The sequence below is a fragment of the Tamandua tetradactyla genome, chromosome 11 (genome assembly GCF_023851605.1).
Source record: "Tamandua tetradactyla isolate mTamTet1 chromosome 11, mTamTet1.pri, whole genome shotgun sequence".
Lineage (NCBI taxonomy): Eukaryota > Metazoa > Chordata > Mammalia > Pilosa > Myrmecophagidae > Tamandua > Tamandua tetradactyla.
The window spans coordinates 22057192-22084895 of NC_135337.1; the positions used below are offsets into that span (position 1 = coordinate 22057192).

General features: G+C 34.0%; 1 protein-coding gene and 2 pseudogenes across 2 annotated transcripts in view; 1 reads left to right on the forward strand and 2 right to left on the reverse strand.

Moving 5' to 3' along the window:
- SLC30A7 (solute carrier family 30 member 7) overlaps nt 1-27704 on the reverse strand; it is a 115496-nt gene that overhangs the window by 42465 nt on the left and 45327 nt on the right. For both annotated transcript variants that reach the window (XM_077120096.1, XM_077120095.1), the window contains exons 6-8: nt 12775-12918; nt 7902-7952; nt 4600-4735 (exon numbers count right to left, since the gene is read on the reverse strand). In XM_077120096.1, the coding sequence (XP_076976211.1) occupies nt 4600-4735; nt 7902-7952; nt 12775-12918 (331 nt within the window). The remainder of the gene's footprint in view (nt 1-4599; nt 4736-7901; nt 7953-12774; nt 12919-27704) is intronic.
- On the forward strand, nt 343-765 carry LOC143649958 (DNA-directed RNA polymerases I, II, and III subunit RPABC4 pseudogene; annotated as a pseudogene).
- On the reverse strand, nt 16287-27539 carry LOC143649956 (heat shock protein HSP 90-alpha pseudogene; annotated as a pseudogene).

Sequence of the window (27704 nt, forward strand, 5' to 3'; positions counted from 1 at the left end):
TCATAAAGTCCCAGAAAGGAGTTCATAGTTTATTCTGAGGGTGACAAAGAGCCACTGAAGGATTTAAAGCAAGATAAATTTTATATATAATATAATATATTCTCATTAAAGAAAATAGGAATAATACAAAATAAAAATAAAAATCATTTTGGCTACAGTGTAGAGAAGCGTTTAGAGAGACAGAGAGGCTAACTTGGAGGTTATTATAGTCTTCCAAGCAAGAAATAACAGTGGCCAGAATAAAGCAGTAACAGTGGAGATAGAGAACAGAAAATATTAAAATCCTGCTTTAGGATTTCTCCATGCTACGTGAGTAGGGAATGAGAAGGCTGTCTTCGGGGGACTAACAATGGACACCCACAAGGACGTGCAACCCCCAAAGCAGCAGCCAATCATCTGTATCTGTGGAGACTGTTACATAGAAAATGAAATAAAATCCAGTGATCCAATCAGATGCAGAGAATGTGGATGCAGAATAATGTATAAGAAAAGGACTAAAAGATTGGTGGTTTTTGACACTCAATGAAACGAATTCAGAGTAACATCTTCTTTTATAGTTGGATTTGCCATTAATGTTTCACATTGTTGTATAGTTTTTGCTTAGCATACTTTATGAATACAACTACAGTATACACAATTTCATTTCTCTTATTTTTTAAACCATATTGTATTTAGATATCTGTTAATGCTTTGTAGAGAGAAATTGAATTTTTGGCGGTGTTGTTCAATTACATGATTTATAATTTACTTTTATCATTTATTTAATCTGACACATGGTAAGGTTAGAATTGCCTTTCTTAAACCATAGTTTTAATCAAACCTAGTATCATTGGGGCCTTTGTTTAAAATACCGGTTTCTAGAGTATCTGAGGGTCTGATTAAGTATATTCCTTGGAAACTACTACTACTGAGTTTGTAGTAGATACTCGGTAGTGTCATTTGGTACAGAGTATAGCAGTGTACTTGCTGTCAATGTACATATATCATTTTGACTCCTATTTTTCATGTATTACTTGATATAAGACTTTCTGTATTTCTACATAATGCTTGATTATTTTTAAATCTTGTGAGAGAGAAGAGAAATTTTAATGGCTATTCTCTGAAAGACAAATCAACCCCTAGTAAACTAAATGTTGCAGACTCTTAAGCCAGGTGTAGATTCCTGTGTATAGTCATTTAATATGTTAAAGAATCCTGCTTTCAGAATATAAAAAGAATGGGAATTAATTTACACTAAATTATTGGATAAATGTCTAAATCTTTTGCCTCAATCTTAGGAATATGGCATTGATGCTCATGCCTGTAGCCCATCTATTCAAAGATTCCATCATTGTGGAATGTCATGTCAGCCTCCTTAGCATTCATTTTAAAGATTAGATATATTCCAATTTTGTTAATGGAAATGTTTGTTTCTTTTTAGAGAGTGCTTCCTTGATTCAGGCTTTCCTTTACCTATGATTTTTAAAGTTGTGTGATTCTGGTATGTTCCTTTTTGACCTTACCCTTTTCAGACAAGGGCATCCTAACATATATGTTGTCTCCTTATGACAGCCCCTTAAGCAAATAAACCCTAAGTGTAATGTAATTACACTTTTCTTAACTGTTCTAATTCATCCTAGGTGTTCTGTATATTGACAGTTTATTTGAATATTGTTATTTGGTTAACTAGGCAGAATGGTTTAATGGAAAAATATTACAACTGGAACTCAAGACTTATGTTTTCAGTCAGTCCCTTACTATCTTTGTGCCCCTTTCATTTATAAGATGAAAGTAATTTGACCTGTTACCCACCTGGATATTTTTATGAAAAAAATAAGAAAATAGATATAAAATTGCTTTTAAAAGTTTCTTTTGAATAGTGCCCTATAAATATAAAAATCAGTACATTTGAGCTTGAAGTTGATATATAACTTGGCCCTCACTGAACTGCTTACAAACAACTGTGAATGCTGTTTTTTGTTTTTCACTAAAAAAAAACACTGAATGGAACTCAGAATTGTAAGTTTCAGCCTTGCCACTTAATGACTTGGGACAATTTATTTCTTTTAATTTCAGCTTCATTGTCTAAGAAGAGGAATAATGATGGGGAGTACGGTGAGATAACAGTGTTTGGAGAAAAGCTATCTTGAGAGATTGATATTATGAAAAATTCAAATACAACAGATGAAATTAGAAATGACCAGCCCTAAGGAATAAAATACATAAATACATGGCTGAGGAGATAGAAAAGCAAGTTGCCTCCTCCTCATATTCACATATGAACATATATCCTCACCCCTCTCAGAGTCAGTTCAAAGTTAGTCAAGGCGGGGGGTGTTGTTAATTGAGCAGAGAGCTGAAGGATGAGAAGGAGACAATCACTGGAAAATAAAAAAGAACATGTCTGAAATAGAGAAAATAGCCATGGAGAAAAAACAGCTCTAGGATAGAACATGAGCTTGTCTTGTTCCCACTTCAGAACGAAGCCCATATGACTGGAACTTCGTGAGATGGGAGAGGTGGGAAAAGACAAGGTTGCAGAGGTAGGGAAGGGTCAGCACACTTAGGGCCCTGTGATAGGAAGTCTTTTTGGGAGATAAGCAGGATATTAACATGTTTAAGGCTTAAAAGATCACTCAGGCTATTGTGTGAGAATGAATTGTACAGAAACAAGAGTTGGCAGTGAGGAACCAGTTATGAGACATCTGATATAGTTCAGACTAATAATCATGGTGACTGGGCCGGGGTGGCAGCTGTGAAGGAAATTAGAAGTAGATGATTGTGAGAGGTATGTTTTGAAGTTGAACTGATAGGACATATTAATGGATTGGTTAGTAGTCAAGAGCTCTGTAAACAGCATGGGCTTTGACATTAGGCTTTGGGACCGGATGCCCACACTGACCCTTGTTAAGCTAGCTATGTGACCTTACCAGGCCTTACTTCCCTCATTTGTAAAATATGTGTGAAATAAAAGCACCTACTTTAAAGATTTGTTTTAATATCAAATGAAGTCATCCACGTGTGGTGGTTTGAAACTATTGTATCCAGAAAAACATGTCCTTAAATGTAATCCATTCCTGTGGGTGTGGACCCACTGTAAGTAGGACCTCTTGATGAGGCTACTTCAGTGAAGGTGTGACCCACCTCATTCAAGATGTGTCCTAATCCTCTTACTGCAGTCCTTTCTAAGAGAATTTAATTCAGAGAGATAGCCAAGGAAACAAGAAGCTGAAATCAACGAACCCTGGACAAGACTAGCAGATGCCACAATGTGTCTGCCGTACGACAGAGGAGCGAAGGCTTGCCAATAGTCAGTCTTTGGGAAGAAAGCATTGCTCTAACGATCCCTTGATTTGGACATTTTCAGAGCCTCAAAACTGTAAACTAATAAATTTCCATCGTTGAAGATAAAAAAAAGTTCCTACTTTAGGAAGTTTTAGAAGCAACTAAGAATTATACTACAAAACTGAATACAATGAATACTGAAAGCATATGTAAGAGTTACTAACTCTATTTTCAGTTTTCACAGAAAACATGAAATGTAAACTGAATTTTTTTTTTAGGAAGAATAGTTAGATTTCCAAAGATGAAGAAAAGGCTTCCCAAGCTTTATGAAAGACTTTTACATAGGAAAGATGCTTTATAATATAAATAATATAAAGGAATTAAAAGGAATTATCAACATGTTTAAAAAGTATAGCCTATTTTTAAGCAAAAACTTAAAAATTTGCATTTATGGCTGATTTTAACAGATTACAATCTATACTATTTAATTACGGATTATAAAAATCATCACGGTCTGTCCTCTAGTAGGTCTTTGATATCATTACAAAAACATTTTTACTGACAGTAAAATCATATGGATAAGAAAAAGCAGACCAACCAAAAAATATATATGTATACTTTTAAATAACTGAAGAATGTGAAATAAAAACCTATATTATCTTTTATTGTAATAGTTAAACCAATAATAAAAAGTATCTCAGGGTAAGACAAACTTGAGAGAAAATAACTATACAATCTAATTCAGCAAATATTTATTCAGAAACCACAAACACACACACCTTTAGGATACTACGATAGGCAATAGAGAAGTAAAGACTAAGAGACAGATCCTTCCTCAGGAATTTTATAATCTTGATGGTGAGACAGAAATAAATAGACCTCAGTAAGCATTTTTACAAACTTCTAAAATGATAATTTGATTTTATATATTAAAAATAGCTCTAGCAGGAGTATTTTGAAAATTCTTTTGCATATGATAGTATAAGACACAAGGCCAAAAGAATAAGATTCTAACTATAATTAATACATTCTATGCTTCCAATGTTCTACTCTAGTCATAAAGCATTGAATTCAAGAAAAGTACTATCGATTTGAATTATGGGCCTAAAAGCTTAATTGCTACATACCAAAAAGGAATAACAAACTCTAGGCAAGAAATAAATGGTAATCACAGAAAAAAAAAAAGGATGATGAAAAAAAGAAATAATGCATGTAGAAATTTGCTAAAGATCAAAAGGAAACCAACTTAATTTGTGTGTTAGGTATATCATTTAAGAAGCATATTTATCACCTATCTCTCTCTTTAATACCTGATGATAACACACTAACACTTACCTTACAACTATAAGCATGGCTATAAGGATTGAACAGATAGGATCTGCTATCATTAGACCAAAATTTTGCATCATTATTGCAGATGCAATTACACCGATACTTCCGAGTGTATCTGCTAGAATGTGTAAAAATACACCTAGGAATAAAGCATAATTAAAATCAAAATAATATATCATGAACAATTTTGACACAAATATGAAAACTATATTCATAATTTTGTATCTAGAAAACTAAATACCAATTTTAAAAATCAGAAAGAATATGGATTCACTGTAGTTCATATGTAGCTGTACCGTTTTGAATTGTAATAGTCCTTTTGTCAAATCAGCAGGGTTAAGATCTCTGACTTGTAAATTATATTTGCTCTTAATGAGACTTAATATTTTGGTATATACCAAATGAAGTACAGAGATGAATTTGATTTTAAAGATTGTGCATATTCATCTCTACTTAAAGAAGTTCAAAAGTTAATTTATTAGGTAAGAACTGCATTAGGCTAAAAGAATTGGCCAAGGAAACATTAAACTTATAACTACAAATATATGTACGCACAGAGCCCTCTACTGGTGATTAAAATAATTACTGATTGATACAAATATATATACACACAGAGCCCTCTGCTGGTGATTAAAATAATTACTAATTGAGACTAGAATTTCCTATGGATCCTAACTACCAATTCTACTAAATTTATTAAATAGCCTAAAGATTTTGTTACTTAAAGTTACACACTAAGCTCACACTCAAAGTGAACGAAAGCAGGGAATGGAATATTTAAAAATGGACACAAAACACATTTTGAACTGTAAGTATTTAATTAAATATTAATTTGGTAGAATATTAAACTGAAAATCTAACTGCCCAAGAACCTAGTTCTGCTATTAACATTTAATAAATGACACTCGTCTGGAAAACCCATTAAAAATATCAAGGATATGCAATTCTTTCTTGTTTGTTTGTTTTTGTTTTTCTTTTGCATGGGCAGGCACCCGGGAATCGAACCCACATCTCGGGCATGGCAGGAGAGAACTCTGCCTGCTGAGCCACCGTGGCCCACACTGTAATTCTTTCTTTAAAAAAACTAGAGAAGGATAGTTTCAATTATTCAGCATTTAGACCTTTTTTTTTTTTTGCTATATAGTCTGGGAATTGAACCCGGGTCTCCTCCTGCACGGAAAGCAAGCATTGTATCACTGAACCACCCATGCACCCCATTTAGATCAATAGGTAAAAGTTACTGTATAGCAAACCACTGTTTCAAACAGACTTCAACTATACTTTGCTAAAAATAGAAAACTGTTCAATAGCATCAACTATCATATCTAAAAAGAAATAGCTAGAGTGTAAAAAAGCATGTATATCTACTTCAGAAATATTTTATTATGCATTGCACTTAATAAAATCATCTTATTTTATGGTAAATCATTAATTATTTCAGGTATAGAAATAAAGATTTACTTAAATACATAAACTCTTTGTAATAATTAAAAACCTATTAACAAGTTCAACTGAATCAATGCGCTCTAGGAAAATACATTTCATCTCCTACAATAGAATTTTATGTCACTTATACAAATATTCATCCTCCAGTACCTAGATATAATTTTTTCATTTGTACAGAGTTTGTTCATTTTAATAATTCCTCAAAAAACTAATGGCACTCAAGAAAAAGTTTTCTATAAGAAAAATATTCAGAAACTTATTTATAGAAAAATATTCTGTTTCTCTAGGGTGAATAATTTAAACAGCAAAGAGTTAAATTGATAGTAAGTGGGGGGGGCATTTAAAATTTAAAAACAATATGAAAAAAACACATCAAAGTTTAAGCTACAAATTCTAAAGAAATAAATGTTTTTAAACTTCCATATTCTTTAATTAGTGTTTTGGTAGAATCAGAAATGAAAATAGTTCTACACACTGAAAGGAAAAAGAAAATAATCATTTGTTCTTGATTTTCCTGAGATTGGAAAGTCCCTCATTACACCTTATTTACTAACCTGCAAACTGGTTTTATTAGCATCATTAACTATCTAAGTTCTTCTTATTTTCTAGTAAATCTTTAAGAAGTAACACTTAAGAAAGAAATATAAACTAGCATGTTTAATTTAAATAAAAGCTGAAAGCTTCAAAAGATTTGATAACATTACTGATATTCTAACTGCCCAAAAACCTAGATGCAACTAATAATTGAAAAGTTCAGTTTAAACTTGTTGTTTTGGGGCATAATTTACGATAATGTGTAAATTATTGGCCTGGTTGTTTTGCAGGAAAAGTTTTAATAATAGGCAGTTATCTCTGTCCTTCAGCTAGCTAGCTACCGGGCTGCTTCGACCACCATAAACTGATACATACTCAGAAAATACAATCTAATATTCCAAATAGCTTGGATAAAAGATCATTAAGAAGTTATTTAACTTGTGAGGATTTCCAAAATTATGAATACATTTTATTATCAAAGCTAATTTGTAGCACTGGATATAAATGCATCAAATATGCATGACCATAAGTTATTTCAGGAGCTACTGTCCTAAAACAATTGCATTTATACTGCCAATGGAAACTGATAACTGGAATACACATTTAAGTCTCCTGAAAAGAAACTCCTCAGTATGGATGAGTTCATAGGGAAAAAATCAAAAGCCAGAGTTACATCAGGAAATAATGGAGACGAATTCAGCTACTAAGAAAGTCAGATTGAAGTCAGAAGTTAATACAGAAAATGGGGAACTGGGAATTAGGAAACTTTGATAATAAGGTCTAAATGGAAACTCAGAGCCAAAGATAGGTTGACATACCAAAAGAAAAACTACCATAGTTCAGAGACAAGATTGACTTTCTCTGGCATATACAACTTTGCAATATATCATTTATCATGACATGTATGTTTAGGTATCATCAGTTAATGACTACAATTACGACTGAGGTCTCACTTTGTGTTGTATCTTTAGCTCTAAATTCTTCCACAACATAAATTATTATTCTTGGAAAGACGACCATTTAACAATCCTACTCAAGCAACCATATTACTATAGTGTTAATGATAGTCATAGGCATGAGTATTATTTACATATACTCAGATAGTTTCTGAATATTTGTTCTTATTAAATCTAAGAAAATAGTCAAAGGACAATCAAAAAGATGTCTGCTGATACATCCAACACTATACATAACAATCTCTAGAAAGGTTTACATTTTAAACACAAATAGTATGATACGTATTTTTCTTAAAGGAAAACTTCAGACAACTCAGAACTACAAGTCAGTTTCATAAAGCTGAATAAAACATAGATTTATTCTCATACCTTGTAAAATTTGTCTGCTGGGTCCTGTCGTTTCTTTTAAGGAGGGACCATCTGTAGAGAGTTAAGTTAAATTATTTTAAAACATGTCTTCAATTCCTGATTCAGATTTTTTGCAATTCAGACTACTTTCATTCAAATGTATCATGAAGGACGCATGACTAAATAGCCACATTAGACCTACAAAATTATTTTTTAATTTTAATATACTAATTTAATGGAGATAAACATGGGGAATTTCAAAATATATCAAGGATACAGAGTAATTAGGAAATTACTTATATTAAGCAATCTGGTAAAAAGCATAGTAAATCAAAAGCATTCATATTCATAAAACAGCTTATAATAACTTTACTATGCTAATTTTACAACTGGAAAATTCAGAGAAAACCAAATCCTCTGCTAGGACAGAATCCAGGATACCTTGACTGGCAAACAGTAAGCAGCTTTCCAATAGATTCTAAATGAATGTGTCAAGCTTTTCACACAGAAGAGATCATTTTTTTTTAAATTTTGCCTTTATAATGAAAAGGTGAACAAAATATTGTAATTTCTATGCTTAGATGCTTTAAAGACTGCTGAATCAGTTTTAATAATGAAACAGAAAATATAGGAACACTAGATAAAAGATCATCAATAGTTGTTGAAACAGACCATTAGGAAGACCGACAAGCTCCATGATCATGACAGACAGCCGGCGTGACTGACGGACAGTTCTACATCTGGCACCAAAGGGCCGACATAAACTTACGCTTGAATTTTGACTTAACCTTACCACTAGCATTTTGATAGGGCACTGCAACAATGTCAGAAGACATATAAAAATATAAGACTGTCTGGATATGGCACTACTATGTGAGGAGGAAGAAGTTATCCTGAAAATTCTGCTGAAAGCTAAAAGTATAATTGGTAAAAATGCAGCTCTTGGATTTGGAGGCAGTCTCCAAAACAGATTTCTGTCTATCAGCAGTAGGTCGAGATAGTCAGTCATTTTTGGCATAATTATTTTGAAAAGTATATTCTGCTATACTATTATAAAAGTTATATAAGAAAATATAACTCAAATATGTATAGTTAGATATATAATTTGGCAACTGTGGCAGAGAATGGCTAGTTGCTTACAATTTCTTCTTCCTCTTGAGTATGCAAATAAACTATAGTCCCCAGGCTCCCTTGAGAGAGGTGCTTTGTGACTGGGTTGTGGACAAAGAAATAAGCAAAGTAACCACTTGCAGGCTCATAAGAATCTCCCACATAATCTTCTATGCATTCTCTCTCCCAGTGTGATGCAGAGAAACCAGTGAAAGGTTCCAAGGGTTTAAGAGTGACTGGTTTCCTAGACGGCAAGGGCCAGGATCTGGGATTCTTAAACAGAGCCCTACCTTGTACCTGTCGAACCAAGACCCAGAAATAAACCTTTACTGCTTAAGTCACTGAGATTTGAGCAGGGTAATTTTTTCTTTAATACACCTAGCTTTATACACATTGCAGCATTCTGATAAATATGAAGTTTGCAGTATTTCCCAGTAAGACTATCATATCTCTTCTGGGCAAAATGGAAACATGGCCCTATTACTTTTGAATAGGCTTATGCGACATCAAAGGCAGAATGGCATTTAAGAGCACAGGTTTTGGAATCAGATTCCCTGTGTCTGAAAACCAGCCATTATGATCTTATTGTACCTCAGTTCCTCATCTGCAAAAGGGACAGTTAACAGTTCCTACCTCTTTAGACAGTTGATTTTTTAAGTCTATTTTTTTAATTAAAAAAAATTATTTTTCTTATTTAGACGGTTGATTTTTAAAAGCTAATACATATAAAGCATTTAGCATATGCCTGGCATATGATGAACATTCAAAACTACAAGCAAGCATTAGTACTATTATTATTACTATCATTGTTGGAATACAATATTAGGCTACCATAAATAACTGTTGAATTCTCTAAAAATAAACCTGACAATTTTTTTTAAACATTTGTTCCCAGTCTACCCAAATAGAAATGTAAAGTGTTTTATTAAAACCTAAATTCAAAATATACCTTTTCTTTCCTAACAAATTTTAAAAAATTATTTTTCTATGCTACCCTCATGCAGTCATAAAAAAAAGTAAGATCTAAATTCTGGTTTTTAGTATTACTTATTTCAGAGGTGTGGGGGATGACTAAAGGGAGGGCTGGAGAAAATTTATTCAGCATTTTAAGATTTATAAAACAAATGCAAATAGCATTTATAAATTTAGGAACCCAATAAATATTTAATGAGTTGCTTCTGTGTGTCAGGCACTGTGAAAGAATCTGTCAATAAAAAGGTCAGTAAGACAAGGTCCTTGAGCTCAAGGAATTTAGGCCAGTGAAGGAGAAAGACCATAAAAAGTAATTATATTAATGCATGGATTCTTTCATGTTTGAATTTCAATTTTAACTATGTGGAATACCATAAACAATTATTTGAAAATCTCTCTTAGTTAATTCTAGAATCCCACGATTTTGCCAAATTAAACATTTTGCAACCCAATCACTGTCTCCATTAAGTAAAAAATTTATTCAGAGTTTTATGTTAGGACAAGTATCTCAATTAAGTTAATCAATAAGAAGTAATATAGGTAAGGGATTCAGTTTCTAGATTCTCAAAATTCAAAAGAAGCTTTTCTAAAACTAATCTGCTTGAGAATGCCCTGATGTCATGTTATACCTTCTTCTCCACTCACCCTTCTCTCCCTTAGCCAAAAAAGGACTATCTTTCACCTCTCTAGAATTTCATTAAAGTGCATTGGCCAGGGTGTAAAAAAATTCTGGAGCAACAAAAAGGGAGTCAACTGAAAATATTGGTGGCAATATTAAGAAAGTAATTTCTTACTCTTATGGCTGGTTAGCAAATCCTTTTGTAAGCCAAATGGTTTCCAAGTCTTTGCTTTTAATAAAATGTAGGAATTTGCTAATGGGACTATTATTAAAATAATTTTTGATGACAGGTTACTATATAATTCTTAGAATAAAATTCTGAAGGTGTTCAAAGAATGAACTGAAACTACTATAAAATAATTCCTTCTACTTGAGCTTTCTTACTACTCACATTATAAGGATGGAAAATAGGAATAGAAATGATTCTCAAATTTGTTTCATGCCATAAGTACTTTTATCCATAAACTAATTGAGAAAAACCAAAAAAGCTCTAAGCATCTCATTAACATATCTATTTCAAATAAAATTTTACTTTTTTATGATTAACATTATATATCAAAATTTGAAATAGAATTACATTGATTAGCTCAACTAGTAATAACTACAACAACTCTATTGAGAAGAAAAATGTCTAAGTGCTTAGTCTTACAGTTACAAGAAATAAAAATTTTAATATATATTTTATTGTCAGGAGTATAATATGTCATCATTTAAAGACTCAAAAAAAAAAATACCCAATATTATAAAATTCTGGAAAGGAAGTGGAATGGGAGGAACAGGGTAATGAAAAATTTATAGTTGTCTATATGTTTTTAAAATGGGTGAGAGTGGGTATCAAATCACTATGGTATTTGTAATCCACTGAATACATTCAGTAGAATAACGGAAAAGTTTAATTCTAAAATTTCGCTATCTACAAATGCATCAGAAATTATACTCTTTGCAACTATTTAAATGAATAGTAAAAAATTTTTATAAATCATCCTAAAATGTATGAGAGAATACACAGCTTTTCAAAATTATTTTGAGATACATATGCACAAACAAGTCTTGGAAAAACAAGGCTTTAAAGCATACCAGAGTAACAGTTACAAAAATATAGCAAATTTCAGAGGCAAAAAAAACTAGGGGGCTAGAGTATTCAGTTTCCAGGGCTCCTTTCATATTTCCAAATCTAAAGTTTTAGGATTCTGTCTATGATAGATAAGTACAGATAAAAATTAAGCATATAATACATAAAAAGATTAACAGAATTCTGTCACCTAAGCAGCTTTCTGCTAGTAATCTATGCTCTGAAATTACCTGCACAGACTTTTTTTAAAACATGTTTTATTGTGAAATATAACATATATTCAAAAAAGCAATAAATTTCAAAGTACATCATAACAAGTAGTTACAGAACAGATTTCAGAGTTGAGTATGGGTTACAATTCCCATACCAAGGTTTTTAGATTTTTCTTCTAGCTGCTCCAAGACACTGGAGACTGAAAGAAATATCAATATAATGATTCAGGAGTTATAGTGATTTAACAAATGAGTTAAATTTTTTAAATCCTATCTTCTCTGCTATAACTCCTCCTCCTTTGATCCTTCTCCCAATCTTTAGGGGTATTTGGGCTATGCCCATTCTAATTTTCATATTGGAAAGGGGTATCAAAAAGACTGCACAGATTCTTTTAATATAATTTTAAAATAAAATATTATTTAAATTGATAAATACCTGATAATTTAGCACCCAAATGCTATACAAGTTCGCATATAAAGGCTTCTAAGGGAACATGGAGGGAAATATCAGGCAAAAATCATCAAAATTTACAATAAAATTGTGAAAATTAAAACCCCTATTGTATTATCATAAGCTTATATAGCACAAAAGGCCTAGTTATACTAAAAAAATCATGATTTTCATTTGCTGAAATTCAATTATTCCTCATTCACTGATACCCATTTAAAATAGTGGCATTTTACTAAGATATGCTCACTGGAAAAAAATCTACATTCACTGCCTTATACAGAGTTAATTCCATGATATACCAAGAATGACTTGGCCCTGGGAAACTTTCAGATTGATTCATTAGAAAGGTAGTTGATTGTAATATCCTTTTAAAGGTCATTTCAACTAGGAAAAGTAATCTATACAATTTCTGGTTTGAAGCCCATACACTTTGAAAGTCTTGAGCCAGCAATACTCACCATGAGCATAAAAGTGCCCATGACCATGAGCATGATCATGGCTGTGCGCAGGGCCATGTTTCAATTCGTGACTGTGGCAATGATCGACGTGGCTATGTGCCTGATCCACAGTACCGTTAAAGAGGAAATGACTGTGCCCATGACCTAGAAAACAAAGAGTATCAGAACAGCAGGAATATAAACATACATTATATAAATGGTTACAATAATGCAGGTAGAGCTAAAAAGAATCAGCTCTAACACCAGATTCGATTCAATAAACATTTACTTGTATTAAGTGTTATTCACTCATTAAATAATACTATTTAAATAATAGAGAGTTCCTACCATAGAGTACAGTAAGGAAATGATTGAGGGAAGTGATGGATCTAATGGAGATGAAAATAAAAAAAAAGAACAGAGAAATATTGATGTCCTTAGATAATGTTATTCATTCATTCAATGTTCTAGGCATTGGGGAGAAAGCAGTTAATAACACAGACAAAAATCTTGGCAAAAACTGCAAAGTACTATTACACACACTAACAAGATGTATGTATATAGTCTCATTGAGACAGAGACAGAGAAGCTGCTACATTTGGTAAAGGCAAGGATCAATAAAATTACATTAAAGCAGGTGGAAACCTAAGTAAAAGCCAAGAACAAAATAATGCAAAATCCTCTCTCTATAGCAGAACTAAAAACCACTAAGCCATCAAGAAACAAATGAGGCCCTCTTATTTAAGTCATTCCAAAGCACAGAGAAAGATTGACTATTACCCAATTCAAAATAATCACTTATAAACACTTCACAAAAATTCCAAGTATCAGTAATTTCTATGTATTATAGGAATAATAAATCATGAATGTGGGGAGATCAATTACAAGAATGGTAGAGGACTCTGGTAAATAAGTTTTACCCCTAAAAAACTAAAAACTATCTATTTCAGAACTCTGGTAACTACTCAAAGCCACAGAACAAACTGAAAATCACCTATGCAAGAGAAACTACGGAACCTCAGTAAGACAACAGGGCTCTTTAATATTTTAACACGGGGCTATCCCCATTTCCACTCCTTCTCTAGGTCAGAGAGAAGGTTGCCAAAAGCCAACAGTATTGCAGTCGACAAAGAAATCTGATCCTTGGAGACCCACTAAAAGTACCACCTTCATAGTGCAGTCAATATTTTGCCCAAACTTACAGTTCAATCCTTACAGATTAAAAAATCTCTATTCTCAAAGTGTGATGGTGATTAGACTCAGAGCTCAGCACAATTTTGGGGGCTGGGGAGAGGGGCATTACCGAAATATTAGCAAATTCCTAGAATATCTTAGCTGATTGAAGCTGTGTTTCAGTTTGAGCAAATAAGAGCCTAGCCAGGAATTTAAAAGGAAATCCTTGAAACCAATCATAGAAAACTCTAAACACCTTCAACATATTGTGAGGCATCTAAAGAACTGTATGCTCACAGGAGAAGATGTGGATAAAGAGAAATCACCAAGCACTCATTTCTTCCTGACCTTGAGGCTCTGCACAAGCAAGAAGCGAGAGCAAAGCAGTCTTATAAACTGTCTGTTTTCTCACACAGATATCCTTGGAAAAGGGAAGAAGACACACAGACAAGGCATTTAAGGAAATCTTCTGACTAATCACTGGCTGACCACTACTATATTGACCCAAGGAGGCCAGTTTAAAAACAAAAATAACTTAAAAAAAAAAACACAAGCAGAGAACTCAGTGGCCACACACTGCAGGGAATACAAAGTCTGGTGATTTATCTAGCAAAGTTACAATACAACACATGTAAAACAACAATAGAAATAAACAAAAGCATCAGCAACAACAAATCTTGGGAACGGAGGTGGGTAGTGGGAATAATTTGATATCACAGTTGTTACAAAATATTTTCTAAAGTGTTTTTTGCAACAAAACTTGTAAAAAAGTAGCAAAGTAAGCCACATAAAAAGGCAAAAAAAAAAAGAAACCAACAGAAAATGTCCCTCAGAGGGCCCAGACTTGGGACTTAGTAGACAAAGACTTCAAATAAGCTATTATAAATATTCAAAGAACTAAAGGAAACCATATTGACAGAATGAACAGAAATTATGACAATAATGAGTCATCAATAAGGTAACAGAAATTATTTTTTAAAAATGAAACAAACAGAAATTCTGGAGTTGAAAAGTATAATAACTAAAGAAAAATTTAGTAGAGGGGTGCAACAACAGTTTTTAAGTTGCAATAACAGCAGCAAACTTGAAGATGGGTCAATAGGTATTAACTAGACTGGAGAGCAGGAAAAAAAAAAGAAAATGAAAATGAATGATCAGAATCTCAGACACCTGTAAAAATATGAAGCAAAACAACATAAGCAGAACAAGAGTCCCAAAGGAGAAGAGAAAGAAAAAGAAGGAAAATTTTTGAAGAAATAACTTCAGAAAACTTCTCAAATTTGATGAAAAATAATAATCAACATTTTCAAGAAGCTCAATGAACCCCAAGTAGAATAAACTCAAACAGAGCTATCTATTACACATCAAAGTCAAACTGATGAAAGACAAACACAAAGAGAAAATCTTGAAAGCAGCAAGAAAAAAACAACTTATATACAATACAAGCTTAAGAAGATGAACAGCCAGCTTCTCAACAGAAACCACAGAGGCCAAAAGACAGTAGGACAGCATCTTCAAAGTGTTGAAAGAAAAATATTGTTAACCAATAATTCTATATCCAACTAAGTTCATCTTTAAACACCAAGGGAAAATGAGAAATTTTCAGATAAACCATTCCCTGAAAGAAGTATTAAAAAGAATTCCTTTAGGTTGAAAAGAAAGTACACTAGACAGCTCAAATCCATTAAAAAAAATAGAGTATTAGAGTATTGGTAAAGGTAATTACATAGGTATTATGAATGAGATATAAACATATTTTCATTTATAACTGTTCTGTTCTAAAATACAAATTGCATTAAGAAATAATTATGAAACTGTGTTGATGGACTTCTAATGTATAAAGATGTAACTGGCTAGACAATAATATCAAAAGGAGTAGGGAAGAAACAGAGGTATAATAGAGCAAAATTTTTATATACTATTGAATTTAAGTTCCTATTAATGTGAACAAATTTGCTTTAAGTTAAGATGCTACTTGAAATCCTCGGGGCAACCACTAAGAAAATAACTAAAAATATATATAGGAAAAGACACAATAAGAGAATTAAAAATGAACCCTAGAAAATATCTATTATTTAAAATAAATCTATAAATAGAGGAACAAAACTGTCATAAAATATTTTTAAAACATATTAAAATTGCACACATAAGTCCTATCTGTTATTACTTTAAATGCAAGGTTTAAACACCTCAATTAAAAAGCAAAGATTGTCAGAATGCATAAAAAAATTATCAAACTATATTCTGTTTATAAGAGCCATAGTTTAGAGTCAAAGACTCAAACAGACTGAAAGTGAAAGGAAGGAAAAAAAAATATCAAACTAGTAAAAAAAAAAAAAAATCTAAAGTGGCCATAACAATATCAGACAAAACAGATTTTAGATGAAAATTATTTTGAGAGACAGAAAATATTTTATAATGATAACTAGGTCAAGGAAGATACAACAATTATAAAAATATATACACTTAACAATTAAGTGTCAATATACATGAACCAAATTCTGACAGAATTGAATGGAAAAAATAAACAGTTCAACCATGATAGCTGGAGACTTTAATAACCCACCTTCAATAATGGATAAAACTAAGCAGAATATCAACAAAAAAGAGAAGACTTGCACAACACTATAAATCAATTAGAAGTGACAGTCATCTATAGAACACTTCATCTAAAAATTGAATACATATTCTTATCAAGTGCACATGAAACATTCTCCAGGATAGACCAAATGGCAGGCCATAAAGCAAACCTAAATAAGTTGAAAAAAAATGTTGAAATCATAGACTATGTCTTCTCACTACAATGGAATTAAACTAGAAATCAACAAAAGAAAACTGTGGAAATTCACAAATAAGTAGAAATTAAATAGCACGGTCTTAAAGAACCAACAACTCTAGGAGGAAACTATAAGGGAAATCAGAAAATACTATGAGATGGATGAAAACAAAAGTACAATATAACAAAATTTGGGGGTCATAGTTACAGTGACACTTACAGAGATATTTATGGCTATCTATGCCTACATTAAAAAGAAAGATCTCATGAATAAATCTAACATGCCAATTTAATAAATTAGAAAAAAAAGAGCAAATTAAACATGGAACAAGCAGAAGGAAGAAAATGATAAATATTAGATCAGAATTTAAAAATGAAATAGAGAATAGAAAAATGTAGGAAAAAAAAAAAACAATGAAACCAAAAGTTTGTTTTCTGATAAGATTAAGGAAATTGACAAACCTTTACCAAGACTGAACAAAAGAGTTGAGAAGACAAAAAAATACTAATGTGGCGTCCCAGGGCCTGGGTCTCCTCCTAAACTGGAATGAAACCCCAGGCACATAGCAAGCAGCCTGCTTAACAAAGACAAGGGTCAAGAAAGTAACCAACCTTCCAAAAGGGAAAAGAATGTAATCATGGATGTAAAATGACACTGACTCTATCTTAGTCTGAAACATTAATCTTAGTAAGACATCAAGTCTTAAGGCCCTATAATGATCATACTAGAGGTCCAATGTCCTCATACTATATGGAAAGTCTTTGTTCTAAAATCATATACATATTACCCCTTGTAGTTCAACCCTTTGTAGGGTACTCTCTCTCCAGATCACCGCCACCAGAGACTTTCTCCTGTTTGTAAATCCTTATATATCTGTGTTTACTTCTCTGCCTGGTGTGTTTTACAGTTTCACAGTAGCTCTGGCCCATGCTTTGCATGAACTCAGTTTGGGCCCAAACAAATAAAATAAGAAATAAAACAGGAGACATCACTATGGAACTTAAAAGAAATAAAAAGAGTACAAGGAAATTTCATGAACAACTGTATGCTGACAAATTAGATATTTAGATGAAATGGACAAATTCCTAGACACACACAAACTACAAAAACTGTCTTCAGAAGAAACAGAAAATCCAAATATACCTATAACAAGCTAAGAGATGGAATCAGTAACATTAAAACTTTCAACAAAGTAAAGCCCAGGCCTACACAGCTTCCCTAGTAAATCCTACGAGACATACAAAGAAAAATTAATATCAGTACTTCAGAAATTCTTTCAAAAAAAAAAAGAGAGAGAGAAACAGGGAGAGAAGAGGTAGGAACAATGACCAACTCATTGCATAAGGCCAAAACTAGACATAATATCAAAAGAAAAGAAAATTACAGACCAATATCCCATAAGTATATAGATACAAATACGTCAACAAGATACTAGCAAGTCAAATCTAGCTATATATAAAAAGGATTTTACATCATGATTAAGTGGGATTTATCTCAAAATGCATGGTTGGGGGGACTTCCTGCAAGATGGAAGAGTAGAGAGGCTGCGTTTGCATCAGTTCTGTGCAACAATGATGGAAGAATTAGAAAAATGACCAGAATTGTGGTTCCAGCACGTGAGTGATCATGGAGGGTCTTCTACCCTGCACAGAGAGGCCCTGGACAAAAAACTGGAGAAATTGGGACAGAAAGCAAGAGGTGAATGTGCTCAGTTAACACTCCATCTATGCCTGCAGCTGACTTGGGAAAATTTTCTCTTTGGCTTCACAGCTGGGAATGCCCATGGTGAACCTGGAAAATAACAAATGGGCTTTTTCTGTGCACAGACTCCACTTAGTCAAGGTAAAGTGTCTACTCCCCACCCTGTGATACACTGCTGTGGGCCCCTGCTGTGTTTTTTTGGCAAGGACTGGGGAGGCCCTTCCCCGGGGAGGAGGGGGAGATGTGGAGTATGCCAGTCCGACATCCTAACAGCAAAAAAGAGATGTTCAGGCCCTGGTGCTGCTCCACTCCCCCAAAGGAGACCTGAAGACCACAGGTGTGTGTGGACATGAGGTGAGGCCGAGGAAGCTGACTGAGCTCAGTGCCATGACAGGCCTCCACACACCTCCAAACTGGCTGTGGGTGGGTAGAGCTGAAATATTCAGTCCTGCATCTGGCATTACCCTGTTGGGTAGTCTAGAGGCCACTAGATTCATTGGTCACACAGGAGAAGACTCCACTGCAGTGCCTTCCACTTGTCCCCCAACCCCAGGATTGGTGGATTTTGGTGCCTGCCAAGGTCAGCTGGCTGGAGTCCCATTGGGTTTTCACTTGATTCAGCCAGCACCTGCAGGCAGGGTTAGGTGGGCCTAAGGGGATGAGAGGGCTCAAGAGCACCATCTGCTGGGGAGAAGAGGAAACGCCAATCTGATAAATTATCTATCTGCCTATCTCTCAGACATAGCCCTAAGCAGAATTCCACTTCCTCCTGGGATGAGGGACTTGGTCTCACGTGGAAAGACTGACAAACCAAATCCAAAAGGGGACCTTCAAAGCTAATACAAGTTGACACAAAACCTTAGATGAGGGAAGGAAACAAATCTGCAAATAACTTTATTAAGACATTAAAATGCCCTATGTACAAAGATCATAAAGCACATGAAGGAACAGATAGGTATGGCTCAGCCAAATGACCAAATTAAATCACCCAAGGGGACACAGAATTTGGAGTGGCTGACTAAGCTTATTCAGAATGAGGTAAAAGACATCAAGAAGACATTGGGGGAGCATAAAGAAGAGGCAGATATGGCTCCACCAAATGACCAGATTAAATCATCCAAGAGGACTCAGAATTTGGAACAACTATTTTAGGCTGTTCATAATGATACAAAGGATATCAAGAGGACACTAGAGGACCACAAAGAAGAATTTAAAAGAATAAATAGAAAAATATCAGACATCACAGAGATGATAGATACTGTAGACCAAATTAAAAACATATTAGAGACTCAGTGGATTTCAAGAGACAGAAGAAAGAATAACCAAATCAGAAGACACGACAAATGAACTTGAATGCTCAAAAGAACAAAGGCAAGGAAGATGGAAAAAAAGCAACTTTTTCATCTCAGGGAAATGAGAAACAACATGAAGCGTACAAATATAAGAATTATTGGTATCTCTTAGGGAGTAGAGAAGAGTAAAGGGATAGGAAGGCTAGTAGAAGATTTAATGGGGGAAAACTTGCCAATCCTTATAAAAGACATAAAAATCCAAACCAAACAAGCCCATGAATCCAAATAGAACAAATCCAAATAGACTCACTCAAGACATATACTTATCAGAATGTCAAATCTTAAAGAGAAGCAAAAAGTGATGAAAGCAGCAAGAGAAAAGAGATTTATTACATACAAGGGAAACTATATAAAACTGAGCTCAGTTTTATATAGGCACCATAGAGGTGAAAAGGCAGTGCGTCATATATTTAAGATTCTGAACGAGAAGACTTTCAGCCAAATTCTTTATCCTACACAACTAAGGGAGAGACTAAAATCTTCACAGATAAACAATGGCTGTGAGAATTTGCCAACAAGAGACATGTCCTACAAGAAATATCAAAGGGAGCTCTGTCAACTGAAAAAAGACTAGAGAGGAAGGTCTGGAGGAGGGCACAGAACTGAAGAATATTAGCAAGGGTAACTTAAAGGGTAAAAAGTGAAAGATAGAAAAGAATATGTAGATCCGACAAAAACCATAGGATAAGATGCTAGACCCAAGAACTGCTTTTACAGTAATAATTTTGAATGTTAATGGACTAAACTCAGTAATTAAAAGACACAAATTGACAAAATGGATTAAATAATATGATCTATCTATATGCTGCTCACGAGAGACTTATCTTAGATCCAAGCACACCAACAGACAGAAAGTGAAAGGATGCAAATGGATGCTCAATGCCAAGCTATTGCATTTCTTTTGTTCAAAGCAAAAGAAAGCACAAATATTAGATATAATAGATTTTAAATGTTATATCATAAGAGATAAGATTTTCATGTTAATTGTAAAAACATTTATACCTTTATATTTTCTTGAAATCAAAAACTTGAAAATGTTTAGCAACATAGACCATTACTATAGCAAAGTTGACATTTCTAATAACTTTCTACTTGATATTTTGAGAATGTACACAAGTTTGATAGCTAATCAAACGGTAGTTAAATTAGCATTTAACATTCAGAATTCAAGAAACTCTGATATTTGTATCTGCAGATTTTCTGTTTGCCTTAACTTTAAATTGGTTTATGAAACTTGTTGTACAAGCAAATGCAGGCTTTACAATGATTATTTGGGTACTTCGTTTAAACATGCTTATGGACAAGCTAACTAAGGAAAAAAAAATGCATGGTTGTTTAACACCCTAAAATAATGAAATACATAATTTAATAGAATAAAGGATAAAAACCACGTGATCATATCAAATAGACACAGAACAAAACCTTTGAAAAAATCTAATATGCCTTCACAATAAAAACACCCAGCCTTAGGAATAGAAGGGAACTTCCTCAACCCAATAAAGGGCAATTATGAAAACTCACAGCTCAAATCACACTTAATGGAGAAATGCAGCAAGACGTTAGAATAATTTTAAAATAAGCTGCATTTCCATACACTAACAATGAACAATCCAAAAATGAAATTAAGAAAACAACCCCACTTATAACAACAGCAAAAAGAATAAAACATCTAAGAATAAATTTAAGAAATGAATTCTATTTATTAAAGAGAATAAAAACAGAATATTAAATTAATAAATTTAAATATTCTGAAAACTATAAAATATTGTTGAAATAAATTACAGAACTAAATTAATGCAGTTAATGATTAAGAAGACTTAACATTGTCAAGATGGCAATACCTCCCAAACTGATCTTCAGATGCAATGCAATTCCTATCAAAATCCCAGCTGACTTGTTTGGAGAAATTCCAAGCCATTCCTAAAGTTCCTATGAAAATGCAAGGAACCCAGAATAGTCAAAACAATCTTGAAAAAGATTGTTGGAGGACTCACACTTTCACTTACTATAAAGCTACGTTAAGTAAAACTGTGCGGTACTGACAAAAGTACAGACATTAGATCAAAGAAATAGAATTAAGGGTCCAGAAAAAAAGCCCTCATGGTTATGGTCAATACGATTTGACAGTTGTGCCAAGACAATTCAATGGGAAAAAAAATAATCTTTTCATAAAACATTTCTGGTCCAAGTAGATATTTATATGTAAGAGAATGATTTGGACCCCTACCTTACACCATACACAAAAATGAATTCAAAATGGATCACAGATCTAAACGTAGAAGCAAATACTAAAACTCTTAGGAGAAAATCTAGGTGTAAGCATTCATGACTTTGGATTTGGCAATGATTTTTTATACATAACAACAAAGGACAAGCAGCAAAAGAAAAGCTAGATAAACTGGATTTCATCAAAATTTAAAATTTTGTATGTCAAAGAACGCCATCAATAAAATGAAAAGACAACCTCCAGAATGGGAGAAAAGATTTGTGGTCATATATCTGAAAAGGGACTTACACGCAGAATATATTTGGAAATCTTCCAATTCAACAAACAAGAAGGCAAACAACCCAATTAAAAAATGAGTGAAAGATCTGAAAAGAAATTTCTCCAAAAGAAGATAGACAAATGATGACTAAGCATGTGAAAAAGATTCTCAATGTCAATAGTCATCAAGTAAATTCAAATCAAAACCATAATGAGAAATCATTTTACATCGAATGGGATAACTACAATAAAAAGAAAAACAGAAAATAACAAATGTGGCAAGAATGTGGAGAAATTGGAAACATCATACACTGCTGCTGGGAATGTAAAATAGTGCAGCCGCTTTTGAAAACTGTCTGGCAATTCCTCAAATAGTTAAGCTCAGAGTTATCACATGATCTTACAATTACACTACTAGGTATACTCCCAAAAGAACTGAAAATGTATGTCCACATAGAACGTCGTTCACAAATGCTGCTCCCAGCATTACTTATAACAGCCAGAATGTAGAAACAACCCAAATGCCCATCAATTCATGAATGGATAATTAAAAACTGATATTATTCAGCCTTTAAAAATGAATGAATTTCAATTCACGCTACAACATGGATGAACCCTGATAGCATTTGCTAAGCGAAAGAAGCCAGTCACAACGGTGTATATATTGTATGATGCTATTTATGGTGAACTATCAGAAGACACAAATCCACAGAAACAGAAAGTAGATTAGTGGTTGCCTGGGACTGGGGTGGGGGTAGGGGGAATGGGGAATGACTGCTAATGTGTCTAGGGTTCTTTTTTGAGGTGTTGAAAATGTTAAAAAAAATTAGACTGTCATGATGATTACACAGTTTGGTGAATATACTAAAAACCACCACTGTATACTTAAAATAGGTGAATTTTATGGGATGTAAACTGTATCTTAATAAAGCTTTAAAAAATTAATAATACGTTTTAAGCCCTAATATTTAAGGATGGCTCTCCATTAGAAAGTCTAATGATACAATTAATTTTAAATTAAGTACATTTATGAAGGAAAAACCATGATTACTTCAATAGATGCAGGGATAAAAAGGAAAATCACCTTGATAAAATTTTTACCAGAAATAGATTAAATATCAGTTTTACCAAACATTAGAAGCATTTCCCATTAAAGCAATGGTTCCCCATCCTTGACTGCACATTAAAATAACCCGAGAGCTTTAAAATATGCTACAGCTTAGGTCTTCTCCACAGAGATTCTGATATAAATATTCTGAGATAAAGCATGGGTATTGGCATTTTTAAAAAAGCTAACCAATTGATTTTTTTTTTTTTTTTTACAACTTTTCTTTTTATTCGCCAGTATGTATTTCCATCATTTTAAGCAGAACAGGATTTGGGCACTACATTTCCACTCAGAAGACCTGGCTGAGTGTTTCCCTTGCTTTGCAACAGCACAGGCAGTCCTGGAATTGTTCTACTCCAAACAACACTTTTCTTTGGAAAACAAGCCCTATGGATATTTGCTCCCATTGAGTTGTTTTAACATACTAATTTCTAGAGGCTTAGTACATGCAGAGTTGTTAATTATAAAAGATGGAAGGTTTAAAAAGTAGATCCTCAAAGATGAAACAAATAATTCAAAACTTATTTTAAACATCAAGGTATATGCCTCAGAACACATACTTCAGTGACAGATTTGGTATACTAAGGAATCTGCTTGCTAGCTAAACACTTGAGACCACAAAGCTAACATTAGGTTACATACATCTTACAACAAATGCTGACCTCAATCAGTTAAAGTCAACATGAAACAAGAAAAGAACTTTAGTGCCTAAAGTATCACAGCATCACACTTTGACAGTACTGCCATCAGCAGCAGTAGTGTCGTCTTCAACAATACCCAGGCTAAGTTTGATCATCCTGTAGATCCTGTTGGCATGTGTTTGGGTGTCTTCCAGACTGATGAAGACAGGAGTGTAGTTTCATAAAGTAAGATGACCAAATCCTTCAGACTTATTCTTACTAGCCTCTGCTTTCTGCTTTAAGGCTTCGATAATGGAATGGTCAGGGTTGATCACCAGGTGTTTCTTTGCTAACATGTAACCTATTGTTGAGTTGTCCCTTAGGGCTTGAGCCTTCATGATTCTTTCTGTATTTACTATCCAGCTGTATGTGGTTGTAACAATGCAGCATGGGGATGTGACTAATTGGTTTGACACTACCACTTTTTTTACTTTTTTTCTCCAAGATGTCTTTCATGATTTTGCAGAGGTTTTCAAACCTTGTTTTTTTTTCTTCCTGTTTCTTTTTCTCTTCTTCATCTTCTGGGAGTTTCAAACCTTCTTTGGTGACAGACACTAAAGTCTTCCCCTCAAATTCCTTCAGCTGTTGGACACAGTACTCATCAATAGGCTCAACCATAAACTTCTAGGCCATGCTTCTGGAGTCGTTCCACAAAAACAGAGCTGGCAACCTGGTCCTTGCTTCACCAGTGATGTATAGGTATGTTTTTGGTTTTCCTTCCTTCTGGTGCAGTAGTTCTTGAGAGAAATCATCTTGTCACCAGAAGCAGATGTGTAGTATCTTAACAGCTTGGAAGGCTTCTTCAGATTTTGAGTCTTCAAGTATTTCAAGCTTAATATTTTTAGAGAATTACTCATAAAACTTCTTGCAATTCTCTTTATATTCTGCCAGTTCAGTGAAGAGCTTAAGCACTTTTGACCAAATTCTTTCTGATAACTTTCAAAATTTTACTCTGTTGCAACATTACCATGAAATATTTAGAGGAAGATCATTTAGAGGAAGATCCTTGGAGTCCACCACTCTTCTAATGAAATATCTATTCAGGGATCAGTGTCTCACAGTTATCCATAATGAAAACCCTGTGTACCTACAACTTAATGTCCTTTTTCTTTCTGTTTTCAAACAGGTCAAAAGGAGCCTGTCTAGGGACAAAGAGAAGGGCTCTGTATTCCAACTGTCCTTCAACTGAAAATACTTCACTGCCAACTGGTCTTCCCAGTTGTTGGTCAAGCTCTTATAGAATTTTCCATATTCTTCATTAGTAATACCATCAGGATTTCTGGTCAGATGGGTTTGGTTTTGGCTAAGTTCTTCTTGATCAATATATTTTTCCTTGATCTTGTTTTTCTTTTTTTTGTCACCATCTTTTTCTTTTTCTTCTTCATCAGAACCAACATCCTCTATTCTGGCTTGTCTTCAGACTCCTTTTGTTCTTTTTCTTCCTCTTCTTCGGCCTCATTATCACTTATTTCTTTACCACGTTCTTTCTCCACAAAAAAAGTAATTGGATAGCCAGTAAACTGAAAATGTTTCTTCACAATCTCCTTTATTCTTCTTTTCTCCAAGTACTCAGTTTGGTCTTCTGTCGGATGAAGAATAACCTTTGTTCCATGACCCATGGGTTCATCTGCATTGGTCCTAACCATGAAGGAGCCTCCCACTGATGGACTCCCAGGCATACTGCTCATCGTTGTGCTTGTGATAACCGTCACCTTCTCTGCCACCAGGTAGGCAGAATAGAAACCATGTCAAACTGGCCAATCATGGAGATGTTGGCACCCACCTGCAGTGCCTCCATGAATGCCTTGGTGCCCAACTTGGCAAAGGTGCCCAGGTTATTGATCAGGTCAGCCTTAGTCATCCTGATGCCGGTGTCCACGATGGTGAGCATCCGGTCTTGCTTGCTGGGGTCGGTCAAGCTCTCATGTCAGATTTTGCCCAGAGCATCCAACGAGTTTGAAATAAGCTCCCTTTGAAAGATCTCTTGTTAGAATAGAAAGTGTTGATGATCAAGGACATCAGCTGGGTGATCTCCACCTGGAAGGTGAATGTCTCCAAATCCTCTTCCTCCATGGGCTGGTCTTTGGTCTGGGTCTCTTCGGGCATCTTGGCAACAGGACCACACAGGTAACACACCACAGCAACATCAGGATGCTGAAGTAACTCCAAATGATTTTAATGTATTTGTGACAAGGATACAAACTACCAATATTTCTAAATAATACCTTACTGAAGGACTAGGTATGCGATAAGAAATAAAGAATAGTTCTAACTTTTAATTAGTGTGCTGGTTTGAAATGATGTATGTACCCTAGATAAGCCATGTTTTAATCCTAATCCCATTTGGTAAAGGCAGCCGCTTCTTCTAATGCCTATTCAGTAGTGTATGTTTGAAACTGTAATTAGATCATCTCCTCAGAGATGTGATTTAATCAAGAGTGGTTGTTAAACTGGATTAGGTAGAGACGTGTCTCCATCCATTTGGGTGGGTCTTGATTAGTTTCTGAAGTCCTATATAAGAGGAAACATTTTGGAGAATGAGAGCAATTCAGATTTGGAGAGAGCAGAATGACATAGTCATGAGAAGCAGAGGGTCCATCAGCCAGCAACCCTTGGAAATGAAGAAGGAAAATGCCTCCAGGGGAGCTTCATGAAACAGGAATCCAGGAGAGAGAAGCTAGTAGATGATACCGTGTTTGCCACGTGCCCTTCCAGATGAGAGAGGAGCCCGGACTGTGTTTACCATGTGCCTTTCCAGATGAGAGAGAAGCTCTATGTGTACCATGTGCCCTTCCATTTGAGAGAAACCCTGGACATCATCGGCCTTCTTGAACCAAGGTATCTTTCCCTGTATGCCTTAGATTGGACATTTCTACAGACTTGCTTTAATTGGGACATTTTCTTGGATTTAAAACTGTAAACTAGCAACTTATTAAATTCCCCTTTTTAAAAGTCATTCTGTTTCTGGTACATTGCATTCCAATGCAATACTAGCAAACTATTTCTATTACTATTTGTAATAGAAATAGAAATTGTCAATTACCTAAAAATAAACTAAATGAAAAAATAGGAACTGTCAACTGCCTAAAAATAAAGCAAATGAAAATTGGTTTATGCACCCACTGCATAATGGATGTTTAGGGAGATGGGAAAGTTTTAGCGCTGGAGGTGTTGAGGGTACTGCGATACCATAAATGTGATTAATCCCATTGAATGGTATGCTTGGGAGTGACTAAGATAGGAAAGTTTGGGTTGTACCCCACAATTAAAAAAAGAGAGAGAGAAAAACAAAGACTAACTAAACAATGACCATTAAATGCAATACAAGATCTGATGGGACCTAGCAGAGGAATAGAAAAGGCTCAAAGGGACATTATTGAGACATTTAAAAAAAAAAACTGGAATACAAGACAGAATAATACAGTAAATTTGGTAAAACATTAAAACTGGTAAATCTGGGTATCTGGGGGAGTAAGGGTAAGTTTGGACTTCTGTGTTGGTTTTGTATTATTTTTTTTTTTTTTTTTTTTTTTTTTAAAGAGGGAGGAAGGGAAGGAAAGACAGAGAGAAGGAAGGAAGGAAGGGAGGAAGAAAGGGAAACATCTTTAAACATTCTCTTGTTTTATTGTATTTTGTTTGTTTGTTTGTTTCTTACATGGGCTGGGGCCGGGAACC